Below are 18,689 nucleotides of genomic sequence, written 5' to 3'. Positions count from 1 at the left end.
TGTGTCCTGTGATTATTTCTACTTTCATATATGAATAACCCCCTAGCTAACAGGGCCCATCTGGGCCGAGGGTTACACCGTTCTAGTGCAGGTTCAATGTTACAAGCAGTTCACTCTCTCCTTCACCTCTCAAACCACACACTTAATCAGCGGTGTTGCTAGGTCTGGAAAAGATCTGGGGCTATGCTAATTTTGGCACAGTCAGGACTGGGGGCTAGAAAGTCTTTTTGGTTGTAACCCCTGCACTTCTATCCAGGGTTACAACCAAAAGACCTGGGGCTATAGCCCCATCAGGCCCCCTCCCCCAGCAACGCCTCTGCACGCACCCCCCACGATTTCAGTTGCATAAAAAATGTATGTTTATGAATGCAGGCGCTACAATGAAATGTTTTGCATTATCAATAGCTGGGCCTTTATTAACTGTGCAGCACAGGCACCATTTATTGTCTGTGTCTTATCCTGTCTTGCCACAGCTCTGCAGGTCAGCCAGGTCAAGTCAACCTAGCCCAAAATTGGGGATTGTGAGGGCGGGGGAGCTAGGGGGTGCTAAAGCCCGGTCTGTGCGATGGTCATTGAGTAACTGTCAGCAGGTGTGCGCAATAGGTAATGTGATCACTTGCGATGTCTTAAATGTTAAATGTTAAATGTTGATGGTATTTGTACCGCGCACCGTCCCCAACGGAATTGGTCTCCAGGCGCTCAGGCGGATCTGTGAACGATAAAGGTGGGATGGGTTAGTAAGGTGAAGAAGGCAGTAGGATAGTGAGAGGAGTGGTGCTCTGTTGGCAGCTTCAACTCGGTACACCGGGTGCTGAGCTTTGGTGCGGGTATCGGATCGGAGTCAGTCCGCGTGTGCTGTTGTTCCGGCTTGTGTGTTGTTGCAAACTGAGAATACATTTCTAAATATTGTATACCGTAAAGAATGCGGGATAAGAGTTTCCAAAGAACACGTGCTGTTGCGTCACTATTTTGTTGGGTTTGGAGCACGCCTCGAGGAATGTGACGCCATCACAGGAGGAAGCAAACCTGCAGCTGCGCGCGCCGAGCACACGGCGCTGCGGGGCAGCCCTGGAGCCATTTATCGGAAGTAATTAGACGTTCTGTTGGTCCCACATGAAGACAATAAACAAGCAATTATTTCATTTAATAGATGCGAGGTTGGCGGCGGGGAGGCAGGCGGCGCGGCTGAACTAGACGCAAGGGGATCAGGAACTGCTGGCTCCAGAGGAGCGCCTCTGGTCTGGGGGCGAAGGAGGAGAGGGAGGACTAAACGAGGGGCTCAGGAAGGAAGGACTCGGACAGACCCAGGGACCGTGAACAGGATGCTATGTGCTGTGTGCCCGCACTCGCCTTCAATGCGCTTCCCCTGTGTGCATGTTTACTTGTCCTCCACCTGGTGCATATCTTAACTTGCAGTCGTGCTCAGAGTGTGTCATAGAGGTGACAGCTCACCCGTTGCCCACCACCCCTTCCAGATCCGGTTGCAGAACCCATTTTGTTCACAGGGATAATCCACAAGTTTTGCTTTGGCTCTTGCTTTCTTTTCACTGCACGTTTTCCAGCCCTGCCTCCCTCTCGAGTATTGTTTAGGAGGTCTGGAATTGGTTCCCCCACTCGCCCGCCAGCCCCAGCTTCTCCAAGGTCCTGTGCTCTGGAGTGCCATGGCTTAGCTAGACAGGGCAGTTAACCCCTTGCCATCAGGGCAGCTTAACCCCTTGGCCCTGATGGCACATTTCTCCTTGGATACACAATGCAACTCTGCTCTGACATCCCTCATAAATAACAACAAACATGGGCGAAATATAAAAATGATCTATTTTAATTATTGGGTATTTATAATGCGCCTATACAGCCAAATGGTGTTTCAAGGCACATCGACGGTAGGGGGGAGGCACAGGGGGATAACACGATCCTACTAGGTGTTGGTAACAAGAATTCAAGGGAGGCAAAGTAGGAGCGGAGGTGAAGGTGGGCGGGGGCGAGGGGGGCAGAGGGAAGCAGGGAAGAAGGCAAAAATGAACGTTCCTAATAAGTCATGGGACAATTCGGAGCATGCAAGTGTAGTAACAGATGAGGGGAGAGGGTGGAGGAGGGGACGTGTAAGTGGGGATTTCGATCGATAGTGGGAGCAGCCTTTGAGATGTTTAGGATTCATTGATGTTTGTTTTTTATGGTTCCTGGTGCAGAACTGAGTGTTTGGCAAAGTTTACTCAGCTGCCTGATGCACTCTCAAGTGTCTTCGGGTAGCAGACAACACTTGCAACTAACTACCAGCATAACTTGCCCAGTTTTTCATGCAATGGATACATTATTTGGAATATGCACGTGCCTGACAAGAGACAATGAGTTGCCAATCACACTCTAGAGCAGGGATCTGCAAACTTTGGCTCTCCAGATGTTTTGGACTTCAAGGTCAATCAGCCTTCGCCAGCATTGTCAATGTTGAGGGATAATGGGAATTGCAGTCAAAAACATCTGAAGAGCGGGAGGTTGCAAACGTCTGCTCTAGCGCATGGATAGGAACAAATGACCCTTTCAGCATATATGGGGTAAGGTGGTTCTTACAACATGTGGCCACTACACAGCTATGCTTTATATAAGTGTCCAAAGAGTGCACAAGAAATACTCCGACATCTTGGCATGTTATGTTATGTTATAGGTTCTTATACCACGCACTGATGCCAGGAGGGCCGGGGCGGTACGTAGTAGGATTGAGCATAGGTGTGATTTTCATTTGGTGGCCGCCATGTTGTGTTGGGCGAGAGTATGTGTGCTTTGTTTTGATGTTATGGTGTTGTGAAGTATGTGTGGTTTGTGTGGTGCTTTAGAGGTATGGTTGTGTTTAGTTCAGAGTTTGGGAGGTGTATGCAGAAGGGTGGGATTTTAGTACGGTGTGTTAGTACATTTCCTACTCCCGCTGTTCTGACTAAATGCGATCCATATACTTTCCCCTGTCGATCATTCTAGAGTGTAGTAATTACCATTCCCATGAGTTCCTCCAGGGGGGAGTATGTTCCCTGTGCCCTGTGGTCAGTCCGTGGGCTGCTTGGTTTATGCTTCTAGCCCATATTCCTTTATGTGTGACGTGTTCCACACCCTCTGAGGTCTGATTAAGTGGGACACATCTTCCTCACCCGTTTCCACCTGTTGCCCTCTATTGGTAGTCCGATGAAGTGGGACACATCTCGCTCCCCCGTTTCCACCTTTTGCCCTCTATCAGTGGTCCAATTAAGTGCAACACATCTCCCTCCCCCGTTTCCACCTTTTGCTCTCTATCAGTGGTCCGATTAAGTGGGACACACCTCCCTCCCCCGTTTCCACCTTTTGCTCTCTATCAGTGGTCCGATTAAGTGGGACACACCTCCCTCCCCCGTTTTGACATTTTGCCCTCTATCAGTGGTCCGATTAAGTGGGACACATCTCCCTCCCCCGTTTCCACCTTTTGCTCTCTATCAGTGGTCCGATTAAGTGGGACACATCTCCCTCCCCTGCTTCCACCTTTGGCCCTCTATCAGTGGTCCGATTAAGTGCAACACATCCCCCTCCCCCGTTTCCACCTTTTGCTCTCTATCAGTGGTCCGATTAAGTGGGACACATCTCCCTCCCCTGTTTCCACCTTTTGCCCTCTATCAGTGGTCCGATTTAGTGGAACACATCCCCCTCCCCCGTTTCCACCTTTTGCTCTCTATCAGTGGTCCGATTAAGTGGGACACACCTCCCTCCCCCGTTTCGACCTTTTGCCCTCTATCAGTAGTCTGATTAAGTTGGACACATCTCCCTCCCCTGTTTCCACCTTTGGCCCTCTGTCAGGATGGTTATGTTATATGGTGTGTGTCAGGGCTTCCATCACATGGTATAGTGCCTTCCTTGTTATTCCCATTGTTTTATCTTACCATCTGAAAGTGCATGCCTGTCTAGCCAGACCTCGCAAGGTCACACATGGGTGGTTGGGAAGCAGAAGGTATTATCTATAACAATGCTTGTCTCTCCCCTCCTCTGTGCCCTGTGACAGGATGGAGGCCAACAACCTGACTGATGAATGCACCGAAACCTTGGCCCAGTCGCTCCTGCCAAACCAGACCTTGGAGATACTTCTGCTGATCGGCAACTCGCTGACGACGCAGTCCCTGCCTCACCTGGACCTCATCTGGAGAGAGTGCTGCTCCCTCCATGTCATCAAGCAAGTCTCAAGCATCCTTTTGGGGTTTCACTACCTTAGAACGCAAGGCCTTTTGGGGGCGGTGGGAGGGGAAGGGGCACACCTGTTTGCGGGCCCAAAGAAAAGATGCATTGCTGAGACACAGAGATGGATTGAGGCATAGGGGACGCCGGTGCTTCCCCATCAGCCTGATGTGTCCCAAAGGGGTCTCTGCAGCACTTTTCATATATATGGATCTTATTGGTAAGGTAGTTTAGAAATCCCAAAGTATTATGACGAGGGCCTGATGCACCACTATGCTGTCACCACCACACCGGGCTTCATGATGTCATCACATCACGGCATCCCAAAGTGGTGGTGCCACAGACTATGCCCGCTGCGTGATGGCTGGGGTCTGCCTGTCCCAGGAGCCATCCCCTCTAAACGGCCCCCTCCACAACCCGTTTTGCAGCCTTGAAGCACTTGGCAGAGCTGTCTATCTCTCGTGAAAAACAGATTCGTTTAATACTGACTCAGCGATTCATTGCTTTGCAAAAGAGGCGATCTATCCTTTGAAGGAACATTTTCTACTGGCAAATTAAACCGTGTCCAACCCCTTTTCTTGAGGTGGATAGTGATAGCCTGCCATGCCACACCAATCCCCATCTCATCACCTATTTCTTTCCATGCCTGCCAGGCTATCTCAACACGGCTTCCCTCCTTCCTACCTTAACTCACTGTTCATCTGAAGAGCGGGGGAAAGTATAGCAAAAGCAAAGGAAGTGGGAGGACCTCCTTGAAAAGAAAGCTAACTGCATTTTCCTTCAAATGACACTCACAAAACATCTGCAGAGCAACAACCATTCATTCTGTCAATGCCATTCTTAAGCTATCTGTTATCACAGGGTGATTAAAAGGGTGACTACAGATGGTCAGCAGAATATGGGCAAAACCTATTACCAAAAGAGGGTGGTGAGGAAAGACATTGAGTGAAAACAATAATGAATGAAGCAACTCTTATCTTTCACTTAGTAACTGCATTGTGAGTTCCTTGACCGCAGGATTTTATGCTATCCGATGTAAGCTGCCAGATCAGAACTCCCGTCCCTAGACCAACCCATAGCTGACTCCTGATCTGTGCTTCTGCTTGATCCTTTGACATCCCGAGCCTTTGTTGTGTTCTTGTACATACAAATGTTGCTATGGGGCGCCCCTTTTACTACTCAAGAGTATCTGCCAACCAAATCCTTAATTTCTTTTAAATCCGTAATATTTCCCTGTCCAATGAAGAGCCTCTCTGTGTAATGGTCCAGAGCCAGGTAGGAGCAAAACAAGGTGAACATGGCAATGTATTGTTTTATTAGGGTTATTCACACGACTGGGCCAGTAAACGTTGGAAAGCAACCTCAAGCAAAGCTCATTAACATTGACCCCTCCTTAGATTTGTAGTATTCTTAGTTTCTCAATCGCAGCCCATGGTTTCCTTCCCAGAGATAGTAACATGTTCCGTCGCTCCCAGTGCCAGGGGGCATGCGTGTCCCTGATGATGTCTTGTCCTGATCCTCAGTTTGCCGTCTGTGATGTCACAGAAGGCCTGTCAAAGTGCACCCGCGCATTCGTCTTTGCAATGATGATTACTAGGGCTCTGAAAGGACTGCTAACACCCTAAAGCTTTCAGCAGGCAATGGATGGCCTGACCTTCTCTGCTGTTTCTTCCTCTTACTGATCCTGGTCTGTGTCCTGTTGCAGGTTCCCGAAACACAGCCCTACAAACTGTCCAGGTTTACTCTCCTGCCATTCTACCCCCTCTTCCACTGCATTTGTCTCCAGCTTCCTTCTGACTCTACACGTTGCCTCCACCCTAGTGTGGTCTTACGTTCCCGCCACACAAATCCTTACCACGTGTTTCCCCACTTTTGCTGTCAGTGGGCCTCATTACGGCGGTAATGGTTAACGGTCACCGTTAATGGTAATGGTGACAGTTAACCATTACCGCCTTACTACGAGGTCCCTTAGCGGGTTGGTGCTTTAACGCCTGCTTTTTGGCTTTTTGGCAACCCGCTAAGGGACCTTGGTGCTAATTACGGCACCGCAATTTTGCGGTGCCGTAATTAGCACCTTCCCCATTCCCATTATGCCCTATGGGGCAAAAATGGGAATGGGGAAGGGCAGTGGTGGAAGGGGGAATTACCGCCCCGCTAACCTTGGAATGGGGCGGTAATTCCCCTTTCCACCAAGGCAGTGCCGGTATTTTACCGGCATGGACCAAGGTGCTAATAGCGCCATCCGTGTAATGAGGCCCAGTGTCTTCTCCCATGTTCCATCCATCACCATCCTTGTAACTCCTCCTCTCCTCCCTGTCAGAGGCTCTGCTCACCTTGTTCTCACCTCCTTGTCCAACCTCCTTTTTATTGTTTCTGCCCACCTGGTGGATGGCCAACTACCAGTCAACAACATCAAGAAGCATTGACGGTGTTACAGAGCATGGTTATGGAGAGACTGACAGCACCCTCAGCAATCCTACAAAAACTCGGCACTGGTGAAGATCTTGCAGCCTTTTTCATAAATTCCGAGCGGGCTGCTGAAACAGGGTAGCACTGTCATCGTTGGGCTCGATACATCGCCCCATTGCTAACTGGAGAAGCCAAACGAGCATTTCAAGCCCTCAGTCCTGATGGGAGAACTACGTATGAAGACCCGATGAGGGGCATCCTAGAGAGACCTCGACAGGACAGAGAACATTACTGATTTCTGCTTCGTCACCTATGGCTGCAGCAAGGAGAAATGTTCCAGAAATGGGGCCTCATTACGACCCTGGCGCTAATGGGTTAACCCATTAGTGCCTGATTACGAGGTCCCTTTGCGGGACCCGACCTTAATGGCTGGTCTGCACCAGCCGTTAAAGTAGGGACCCGCAAAGGGACCTTGGTGCTAAGTATGGTACCGCAATTTGCGGTACCGTACTTAGCGCCTTCCCCATTCCCGTTGAGCCCTATGGGGCAAACATGGAAATGGGGAAGGGCCATGGAGGAAGGGGGAATTACCGCCCCGCCAACCTTGTAATGGGGTGGTAATTCCCCCTTTCTCCATGGCGGAGTCGGTAAGTTACCGGCATGGACCATGGTGCTGTTAGCACCATGGTTTTCCGCCTGGGTCGTAATGAGGCCCATGGTCTTGTTGAGTAGGGCATTTACTCGATAAGTGGCTGGCGGATAAAAACTATACAGAAGTAAAAGACATGCTGATTCGGGAACAATTCATAGGTGCTCTGCTGCCTTATCTACAAAAGCTTATATAGCAGCTACATGAACCCACTTTGGATGAGGCCACACAAACCACCAATCCCCACCAAAGAGCCATGAATGCCTGAGGACAGTGGGGGACCCAGGAACCAAATGATACAAGACTGATGGTGAGAGGAAGTGAAGAGAGCCTACCACATGAAGACCTGGCCCTACCATCCTAACTGCTCATGAGATTATGCCAAGGGTTACTATGCCAATTGGCTAGCGGAAATCCTTACCTCCAACCCACTCCAAGAGCATAAGGTGTCATGCATGCGGGAAGCCTGGGCCCATGGCCCAATTTTTCCCTGAGAAACCCAAAGAGGAGCCAATGGAAATAGGGCTTCTCATACGGGACCTAGTCCCATTCTACAAACAGAAGAGTGGACGGAGGGAGCGGTTGAGCAAGAATATTTTGCAAATCTGCTCCATGACGATAAGGAACGATCAGAGCCAGCGCCCTGACAGTGTGTACAATGCGAGCGACAGACCACAGATTTGATCTCGCCATGATGGTTCCAGGTCTCTCTGACAAAGCCCTCCTATTTTTGGGGAGCATGGGAACCGCTGTCCGGGCAGATATGGTTGCTTTCAATGAATTACAGCCGGGGACCTTGACCCAAATGATATGCGTTAATGGAGGCATTGACCTATAACCCCAAGCCAACGTCATTGTCCAGATATTAAAAAAAGGAAATCATGATGTCCATGATCGTAATGCAAGGAATCCCAGAAGTTCTACTCGGCTCAGATTTCCCTTTATTTGAGCTTTGTCTCCAGGAATAAAACAAATTACAAAATGTTTCCTGTAGGTGAGGGGATACGCCACCTAGTGGTGAGTGAGAGCGGGGATGACTTAGGGAAACAGGAGGGGGGGTAAAGGGAGGAGATACTACAAAGCTGTTACTGACGCTGTTCATTGCACACCAGCCTCAACCCGCATGGCTGCAAGACCGGTGCAGCCGCCCTACACCATCAAAGACATAAAATAAGAAAACCCTAAGCAAGGGCTCTACGTACCTAAGTGACCACCAGGCCAGACTCCCAAACATGAACTTAGACACGGTACAAAACGATGTACCTTTATTGTTCTGTAGTGGCCCGGCACAAAGAAAGGGGGTGGGGCTTAACACGCTATTTGAAACATCCGTTGTATGTAACACCTCCAGAGGGGCAGGGGAGACATGGCCGGATTGGCCAGGGCCAGCGGACCAATCAGAAGTTAGGAAGGCAGTTAAAAGAGACTCCAGAAAGCAGGAAGATGTGGGTTATTCGGGCGTGGTCAGAAGAGGTGGAAGAGCAAGAGACCAGCAGCAGGAAGGGCGGTAGAGGGGAATGGGGAGGCGATTTATGGAATTTTGGAGCAGGTGAGGTATTGGGAGTACTGTGTTTTAAGATTGTGTGAGAGTCTACTGAGTCTTATCAGGAGAGGGGGCTGTAGGGAGGGAATGTGAGGTGAACGTTAGAGTGAACAAGTGGTGTCTGAGAAGAATGGGGGTGGAGTTCTAGTGGTGTGAAGGAGGGAGTAGTCCTTTGGAGGACTGAGTAGTAACCTCAAATGGTTAAGGGAGGGCTTGGAAGGATAAAGAGACATCAGAGGGACAGGAGAGGAAGATGCAGGGAGCAGAAGTGGGGGTGGATAGAGTTGCATCGAGGAGAGTAGTACAAACGAAAGATCAGAGATTGAGTGGGCGCAGAGTACCTGGGGCGTGATAGGAAGAAGACCAAATCGGGCAGAGTGTCTTAAAGGCACATCCCATGTTCTTGTTTCATCAATTAACCATTGTGATAGTGTAGATCCAGTCTAGGAACTCCCTGATGGAGGAAATACAGAGAAGGCATATGCCTTTAGGTGGTCTCACATAGACAAGTCAGAACTTAGACAGTAGGGGGTCAATATTCTGTATATAGTAGCCTGGGGAACTGGGACTCATCGGCAAGGGAGGATTGGTTCTTTTTAGATGAGGGGGACAGCCCCAAGACCCTGACAAATCACTAACAAAAAATCCTTGAACAGTCTCTGAGGCTCGGAGTATTCCTTAAGCCCCCCTGTAAAAGTTCTACTACTTGCAAAAATGGCACCTGTCTCCTCATGTAACCTCTTTTGTGCACTTGTTCAGAAAATCAAACTATTCTGTGCCAAACGTTGATATAGGACAAAGACGATGTTTACAAGGAACTCCATGCGGCTCTTGATCAAGACGCATACTCCTTCTCGAATCAGCAGTCAGGGATGATTTCACGTGGCCTCATGATTTAGGAGGGGCAAGAGGTCCTCTGCCCTTAATCCTCCTGCCAGATCACCCATCCAAAAAGAAAGGAAGAATCGGGCCTGACAATCAAGGGAAATTTGCTGAGGGATACCAAACTACCTCGCCCCCAAGCTGGAAGGCTGGATAATGTTGTATAAGTTAAAGAAGGTCACACTATGACAATGGCATTCATACCCTGTAGAAGCCTGAGCCCCAATTGTCTGGATGGACCTACCCGCTGGCCCGAGGAAGACTCTAGAATGGCAGGAGCTGTCAGATCCAGGAACACTAGAAAAAGCAGAGCAATCAATGGCACATCTCTCTGATAACTCCTCTGGCAGCTGTCATGTGGCCATCTGGATCAACAGACCCCAGGCACACAGCATTTGTTTCTGTCATTCTCTTCAGTAGGATTGGTTAAAGACCAGTATTCTCAGGGCTGAGATGGCCAACAAAAGGAGTTTTACACATTTCCTTAACGTCTCTAGGAGTCACAGCGCTCCTTGATTCTTTTTTGATCTGGATGTTGGATACTTTCTGCAGGGGGTGGGAGCAGGTGAAATCCTTAGGCTCAAAAGTTGTTTCCCACATGAACATGGACACACATGAAAATAAGGAGGGCAGTCTCGAACTGGGGTTCTGGGATTTCTGGGGTTCTGGGATTCCAACTCTGGCCCTGCCCCAGTAATCACCTGGAATTGGCTGGTTAGGTGGATCCGGACCTTAACTGCGTTTTCTCTCTGGGTTGTACCATTGCATGGGGCCCTCTTCTTCTCTGGATCTCTTCCTCCGTGTTTTTACTTTTTCTTTCTCAGGGTATATCTCACTTTCAGTTTCATTCTTTCTTGGGGTCTTCATCTGGGCGTCCATTACCTCTCTTTATGCCGACTTCCCTTTCTCTTGTCTTCATTACACGATAACTGCATCATATCAGGTGCTGCTTCCCTCCTCCCCTGTATTCAGAGTGCTTTCCACCTGGCAGAGTACCACCTGGCCTCCTTCCCTTTTTGGAGGCTGTTTTTAGTGTCTTCATTCTTACGAATTGTCCCCTCCTTGCTGTTCCTTGCTCCTTCAGGTTTGCACCCGTCCCCTTCATCATACGGCTTTTACTCCTATTCGAGGGTAATCTTCCATTTCCTTCAGGTCCAACACTTCTTCCTCTGTTGGGGTTGTCTGTGTGCTTTCATTCTTTCTACCTAGGGATTTCTCTCTCAGGTTCCCCTGCGTTGCTCTTCCAGATAACTCTTGTTCTCCCTCTCTTCAGATCTAACACCGACAGGTTCTCCTTGGTGAGTGTAGGCAGGTACCCTCAGTACACTTTGTAGGTTCAACACTTGAGCTTTATTCTAAGTTACATCAAAACTGTTTCAATAGGAACACTTCAGGAATACCACTGAGTCCCATCACCCAGGGTAGCTTAGCTTCAACGGACACGGGGCAGAACCTCTGCATACACTCACAGGACAACATTCCACATTAGCACCCCAACATTCTCTCAGCTCATGGATTCACAAACAAGCACTATACAACATAGGTCCTTCTCTTACTACATACGCACACCCATACAACGGCATATTACAACAGTGAGCTCCCTTTGCTCTCTAGTCTGTCTCCCATCTTTCCCTTCCCTCTCCATCGGCTCATTCCTCTGCTTTCACCCCTCTCCACTCATTCTACCTCCTCTTCCTTTCTTTCCTCTCCTTCTTCCCTGTAGCTCCTTGCTATTCTGCTATTCTTCATTTCTTATTTTTTTCCCACTTTTTCCTTCTTCATTTTTTACTCTCACCCCAATCACTTTTTTCTTTCTCCCTGTTACCTTGTCTCTGCAGTTGGAGCCATTTTTTGTCTCCTTTTTGAATTCTTCTTTTTTTCTCCACTTCCCTCCCATCCTCCTAAATATTTCTGGGGAGAATGTACACTTTTATTTCCTTCCACCAACAACCACATTCCTTCCTCCTTCGTCCCTCATGTTCCTTCTGCTTCCCAATCCTTGTCCCTCAATCTAACTCCTTCTGCTTCCATTCCTCCCTCTTCTCACCTACCCTTTATCCTCTATTCTAGCTCTGTCTGCCCCTCCCCAGTGATCATACATGGTTTCAACACCGCCTTGGTCTGGATGAGCAATTTTCCACCCTCCATGGCATTTTGCTTCTGCAGAGGAGCGGCCACCCTGGGAATCACTTGATAGGCACGCGGCTTGATTTCTACCTATCTCTGCACAGCAGCTGTGCCACATTTTCCCCTTTTTCGGCATCCGCCCTGCTCCATGCCATCTGTTTGTGATGCCTGCTGTCGTACAACCATTCCTTAGAATCCCAACCCTCCTAAGTAAGTACTGTATTCTCAAGTCCACATGGATTAGGGCTTTCTGATACAGAGGGACATCTATGGTGCCGTGATAGTAATGTTTGGCATGTGATCTCTGAAGAACAGATGCCTTCTTGAAGTGGGATTCAAGCAGGGATGACTGTCTGATGACACCCTTGTAGAAACCGGCATTTAATGGCCATGATACTGCAAGAAAGCTCTATACAACTATTTGGGATGAAGGGGGAGTGGAAAGCAAATGCTCAGCATCAGGGGTCAAAGGTTGGGGTAGACAAGAGGGAAGCGTATCGGGAGAGAAAGGTGTAAGGGGATTGGGCAGGATGACACAAGGTGGGGGCGTGGCATAGTAAAGGTGGGTGAAGATGTGGTGATGCAGGTCAAACCTCCTCTTGTGGCACCGGGCATTTCACCAGGTTACCTCTGCCCGCATGAATGGCGGGGTCATTTTTCTGTGCATTGATGTATGTGACTAACTCGGATTCCCCTCTCACTAGACTTTTGCTGGAGGCAGATTGAGGAACACCAAAAAAACTAATAGTAGCAAACATGGATCACTGTAATATTCCTTATGGTATTTTTACCAGACATTCCCAGGCCCCGCTGTTCAGCATTGGGAGACGCTGTCATGTAGTGACACCACTGGAAGGCAAAAGTAATACCCCTTTGGTGTACAAGCAAGCCCTCCCAGCACACCACCATTCCTCTTGCTTCAAGGTTAGGAGGAATGCCAATTTAAGAAGAAACAAAAGTGGCCATGGTCCCTGCCATGTGAGCCTTGTCTGAAATCGGCAGACATCCCCAATGCACATTTTTAGTCGACATATTTTGGGGGGGAGCACGTCTGCATGCTCCCTTCTGTACCCCCTGTCCCTCCTTCACCCCAACTACCCTAAAAACAATAAAAAAAATGCTCTTACCCCTCGCCCCCTAAAAAATACAGTTAAATAGCCAAATGCAGTGAAACGGGCACAGGGAGCTGGGCTGGTACCGGATAACACATACACATTGTCCAGCACTCAAATGCACAGCCAGGGAGCATGGTCAAGGAAGCAGATCCTGAACTAAGTGTACTGCGCGCGTGCTATTGCTCATTATTTAATAAAGACATCGCCATGGACTCCACGTTAAGATAAATAAGCTCCCTCCCCACAAGCATTATCTGTATGAATGCAGAGGGCCATTACCTGCCCTAGGTAAGGATACATTACCCTGCCCATGGTTGAACAACATTTATGGATGAGCCAAACAAGCCAAAAGATTGGGGTACCAGGACACAGGCTTATGGATCTAATTCTTTTTATAAGCTTTATTTAAGGTTTTAGTCACAAGACAACTCAGAGCAATGCAACGTGTGCCAACAATAGACAATCTTGCAACAATTTCTTTGTGTCCTCCCTCTCCAACCTCTAACCGCCCCCCCGCCCCCTGGAAAAAGATAGAGCACAAACAGAAAAAATAAAAAAGATTATTACAGGAGATCCATTGGTGAATACAGTGAGACAAATTTGCTAATATGTCTTTCTCTCCTCAGCTTGACCTACAACCGCATCCCTAAGGTGGACATGAGACGGTATATCATGTAAGTGGCAGCTCCTGAGGTGGGTGCCGTACTTTGTTTGCACAATTCTTCCTTCGCTCTGGGCACTGGCTTGTCCAGATTGCCTGCCATAATTATGCACATGGGAAGCCTAAAGCCTAAGCTCTAGGGAGCCGTGACTATGCCTTGTGGTTTGCTCTGGTGGCCGATACACCCACTGATACCAAAGCAAGGCATTTGTTTTCACCCACGGTAAGGCAGATGTTCCACTCCTGGGTAGAAAGAATCCCCAATGAGTGGCCCCCGTGGCTGGGATGCCCCATGCAGCCAGGGCTCACAGCATAGAGAATCTGGCTGCACTGGAACCCTCCTCCTGATGGTGCCAGGAAACTTCCAATGTCACGCTTCTAACATCTATGATGGACTTTTTTCAATCTTTAACCTTTTCCTTATGTTTGCAAATTGCTAATGTTATGTTGAGGCCCCGTTCTGTATGTTTTGGTCAACTTTGCTTGCCAATGAACCAAACCAAGGCTGCGGAGCAGAAGTGAGGTGGATACAATATTGAACTTTGAGGTGCGATGTTGGTATATGTAGGCTGCACAGCAGGTGATGTTGGGTGTGCAGAATACAGGTTTAGTATGAATTCTGGGCAATATCAATAGCAGATTAATCATTTAATGCAGAAATACATTGAAGCAACTTTAAGCCCAGATAACAACTAAGAGTGATAACCTTGTCCTGAGATCTCTGCTTCCAATACTGCGGTGGCTGTGGGAGACACTCTTTGCAGGACTTTAACCCAAAACAATGTCCTCAACTATAACAAATGCAAGGCTTGTGCCGGTGATGAGATGCACCCTTCATTCACAGTGATTGAAATGATTTTCTCTCTCTCCCTCTCTCTCTCTCTCCCCGCCTCTCCCCCCCCCCACAGGTTTTACAATGCAAAGGCTAAAAGGACTTTTGAGGCGAAAGAAAACTCCTAGTTCGTCCCACAAAAGACTAAAGATCTGTTATGCCTTGATCTCTTTGGAGCTTTCATGCCAAAAACATAAACTGAATGACACTGAAGATGGCTCCACAGCAAGGTATCTCCTGGGGAAACCACCAAGAGACTTTCTAATGCCACAGAAATGTCCACACTTTCTGTTCATTCCTCTCTGAACATTTGAAATGTCTGTCTGAATATTCCCCATGTTTCGCAGATGTGCGTCTTCAAGTCCTAACCTCAAGAGCCAAGTTCACTCCATGTTTTCACGATATCCACACCTCATACATCTGCATGCAGTACACCTAAATGGAGTTGTGTACACAATCAGTGATTGTCTTGAACACCTGGTGTGGCTGGGGAGCTGTCAAGGAACTTTCTTGGAGACCAGTTAATGAAAGTAATCTTTTAGTAGACACTGCCTGCTGCTCTTCCTTGGATTGTTTCTTTTTGTAGCATCCTGGCCTCGTTTACCTCAAAGTCAAGCGTGCCATTGATCGCTTGCAACTTGACAAGGTATCATGTTTCGGAAAGCAGAACTCCCTTCCTTAGGACATTCAAGGGAAGGTCATGTGATGTGTCTGGACGCCTCTTGAGACGTCCCCATCACAACGATCAGCAGGTTGGCGACCTCGGGAGGGAGTTCTCTGGGTATTACCTGAGTCTAAGGTATTCAGAAGCTGGACAGACCTGTCACATAGGTGAGGACACTACAAAAATAAAAGTACAAACTTTGCTCTTCTTTGTAAGATCCATATGACCTAGTCCCCGAGTCTTTACATTTTGGAGACAGACTGCTGAAATAGCACTATCGTGAGTACTCTGCCACTATAAGCCTAGGGTGGGTCTTTTTTACTTAACTTTTAAGATAACCTGATTGGTCCTGCGATGTCATATCAGATGACTACATTCTTTTATGGAGACTAATGGATCAGAGAGAACTACTTGCTTGTCTGCATTTTTCATGAATTTTGCAGCAGAGAGGATGTCCTCTAGCTCTTATCTAGATTTTAGAACCTGGGTGGGAGCAGAGCAGCCCTAACCCGGCACTATACCCAACTCTATGTGTAGGGCTGTGGTACTCCTACGGAGGGGTGGCAGCCTCATGGGCAAGCACCCCTCATTTGGAAGGGGCCCCTTGTGGGGGCTCCCTCAAGGGCCATGCTCTGAGTCCACCTCTGTGCTCTCTTTGCTGCAGCGCCCAGTAATGGCGGAAGGTCTCGGCCAAGAAGCAGGTGCAGCATTAGCGCGGTCTAGCATAGGCATGAGGAACGTAATAGCCCTCTCTCTCTCACTGCAGACAAGATTGAAGAAAAACACTGCTTCACCCTTCGGAAATCACACAGCGAACCAGAAGAGATGGCTGCCAGACAAGACCCTTCACATTGAACAATGTTGGAAATTAAATTGTAAAGAGAATTACGGAACTCTGCACGACTTTGTGAGCCACTGGGCCAGATGCTCAAAATATTTTTCGGCTGAAGTCGGTGCATCTCTTCACTTCTGCCAAAAAGGAGCAGCCCAATCCACAAAACGCATCTGAACGTGCATATCCAAGGTGCACGCATTTAAATGTCTCTGTTCACCTCTTTGCGCATTTGTACAAATGAGGATATGTGTTTCAGCGCATTTAAAAGCGCATCATGAATTCCCAAACGGGATGCTCTTTAAAATATGTAGAAACCTTAGACATTCCCCTGTGCCTGTTTGGAGCTGGCGCGCAGGGGGTGGCGCATTGCATGACAGGATCTTTCCTGAACCTGTTATGCAATTTATTTTTCAAGTGTGACAGAAACAGTGTGAATCGCTGCTGTCACACTTGCATTTCTATCTATCCCTGAGACAGGGATAGAAACACATTTGTACCTCGTGTTTCACAGTGATAGCCCTTTAAAGGCTTGTCTCTTTGAAATGGATATGGTTGCCTTGATCCAGTCACACAATAGTGTGATATTGTGCTACCTACACTAATGTATGCATGGTGGCTGGCCAGAACATTTTTGCGCTGTTAAATTGAGAATAAGTTGATCTGCGCATTTCTACAATGAGTGCAAAGGGAAAAAGCTTGCCCTCTGAGCTTTTTCAATTTTTTCGCATTTTGGAGAATCTGGCATGGTGCCTCATAATGAGTGGGCGGTATTCCGGCAGTAAATCCACCGGTTTACTGCCCAGTGCAAATAGTGTTAATGCAATTCGGTCCGGCGCCATTAGCTTCAGATCCCGAGTTGTGCTACAGTGGTAAGTCCCCATTTATATTCGGTCCATTGGACCCAATGGGGCATTTTCTGCGCAATTACAGCAGTGCAAATAACATCACAGTAATTGCCAAAAATGGACAGAGAGTCTGTGGATATACCCCCAGCTCAGAGCTGCCAGTGAATCTTTCCACCCAACTGATAGTTGGGTGGAGTGGTAATGTGGCGGTAATATTGTTACCGGTACATTTTTACTGCTCTGTCCAACTTGTGCCCACAGTGTTCTGAAGACAATAAAGTGTTTTTAGGTATTGTACCTGTTTTCAGCGATTCATTAAATATGTAAGTCATTCTAGGTCTTGTGGGTAGTACTAATGTGCTTTGCAAACATGTTTACTCTTCGCTCAGGCAGCGAGGGGGCATCAAGTCAGTGCACCTCAATAGCGGCCAACACTTTTCCATCTTGGCCTTGCTAAATTCTTCTAAACTTGCTGTGTCAGGCATAGTTTGGACCTTGGCCAAGCTGCCCCAACGATGAGCCAGCGGGACATCAGGAGCCAAAATTCAACTTTGCGATTGAAAAGTGAATCCCTGGACCAGTGAAAGTTTATCTTAAAGGAGAAGGTCTTTCAGGAATTATATTCAGCCTATGGATAGGGCGTGTATTTTTGAGCACATATCGATTGATCAGAATTGTGTCCAATGCATTTTACCATCGGTTTTCTTACATTTACACATGCAAAACTCAGGGGTCGGAAACAACCATCTTGCCATAAACTTATCTGTTGATCCACCTAACTAAATTCAAGTGCCATTACGGCAGTAAATCAGATCATCTGCCCCTCCAGTTGACACTGACATGTCAAATCGATATGCTCCACCTCTTTTCATGACGTTGGTGTACAGAGTAGCTAAATGTACACTGTCATCAATGTCATCACGTTTCCTAATGCAAAACCTGGGAGATCAACACACACATACACAAATGTTTACTCTCTTTACACAAAGAGAAGAGATCAAATTGCACTTTGCAATAAATAGTCATAGTCTAGGAATTTAGCAAGTGGTTATATTTTTTAATGCAACTGCAAAAAGGGGGAATACATTCAATGAATTATTCAAAAATGTGCTGCACATAATCGGTGTAAGAAGACATTGTTTACTACAAATCATACTTCCAAGTCTTAGGTCGATTGTCACATTCCATCCAATATTTATGAATCCATTCATCGATGATTTAATCCCAGTACTTACATTGTGAAGTCAAACTTCCATGTGGTAAAATAGGATTCAATTATGTTCCTTCATCAATTTTCTATTGAAGCATATGGCATCCCGTTTGTGAGAAAAAAGTTATCCTTACAAGTGGAGAAGCAACATTTTTCGATCCTCCTCTCTTCCTGCTACAGATGACGGGAATTGCAAATAGGCAAACTGGGGCATCACGATCGTCCCAGAATATGAATATGAAAGTTCTGTTTGTTATGGTGATAGTCCATTTCTGGTTGAGGAAACCATCCATGGGCAGATTGTACCCATGGCATACGTACAGCTGAACGAAGTAAATATGTACATTTGGGAAAGCAAAAACATACAATAGTACCCATTGGCAAAATAAGTTACACACTAAAACTACATTACAATTTAAAATAATGTTTTTCTGTATACATTACTTTTATGTTAAAATAAGGGAGAGTCTTTGCATTACTCAGAAAATAAACTCAGCACATAGTTCTTCATCAAATTCACATTTGAATAAATATTATGGGAATACTGTAAACGTTCCTTACATTATTTGAAGATTGTCTATGTTATAAATGACAATGTTAAACTCCTTCTCTTTCGGCAGCTGTTAGAAATAGAAACTTCACTTTCTTCCATTCCCTCTCATTATAGTGAATGTTATCTATTCTTCTAGGCTACTTGCAAAATTTTGTCATTGGAATTTTTACTACGAAGGAGTC

At 47.3% G+C, this 18,689-nt stretch overlaps 1 protein-coding gene across 2 annotated transcripts in view; it reads left to right on the top strand.

The window, feature by feature from the left end:
* The window catches only part of LOC138569485 (NACHT, LRR and PYD domains-containing protein 3-like), a 347,636-nt gene extending 330,595 nt beyond the window's left edge, over window positions 1–17,041 (top strand). For both annotated transcript variants that reach the window (XM_069647489.1, XM_069647488.1), the window contains 3 exons: window positions 4,013–4,180; window positions 13,534–13,581; window positions 14,477–17,041. In XM_069647489.1, the coding sequence (XP_069503590.1) occupies window positions 4,013–4,180; window positions 13,534–13,581; window positions 14,477–14,528 (268 nt within the window). In that variant the 3' untranslated portion in view covers window positions 14,529–17,041. The remainder of the gene's footprint in view (window positions 1–4,012; window positions 4,181–13,533; window positions 13,582–14,476) is intronic.
* Window positions 17,042–18,689: the final 1,648 nt, after the last annotated feature.

This window comes from Ambystoma mexicanum, chromosome 2q, assembly GCF_040938575.1.
Source record: "Ambystoma mexicanum isolate Mex_15411 chromosome 2q, UKY_AmexF1_1, whole genome shotgun sequence".
NCBI classification, from domain to species: domain Eukaryota; kingdom Metazoa; phylum Chordata; class Amphibia; order Caudata; family Ambystomatidae; genus Ambystoma; species Ambystoma mexicanum.
Note: the sequence above shows the minus strand (reverse complement) of the source record. Positions and strands in the feature narration are given on the sequence as shown.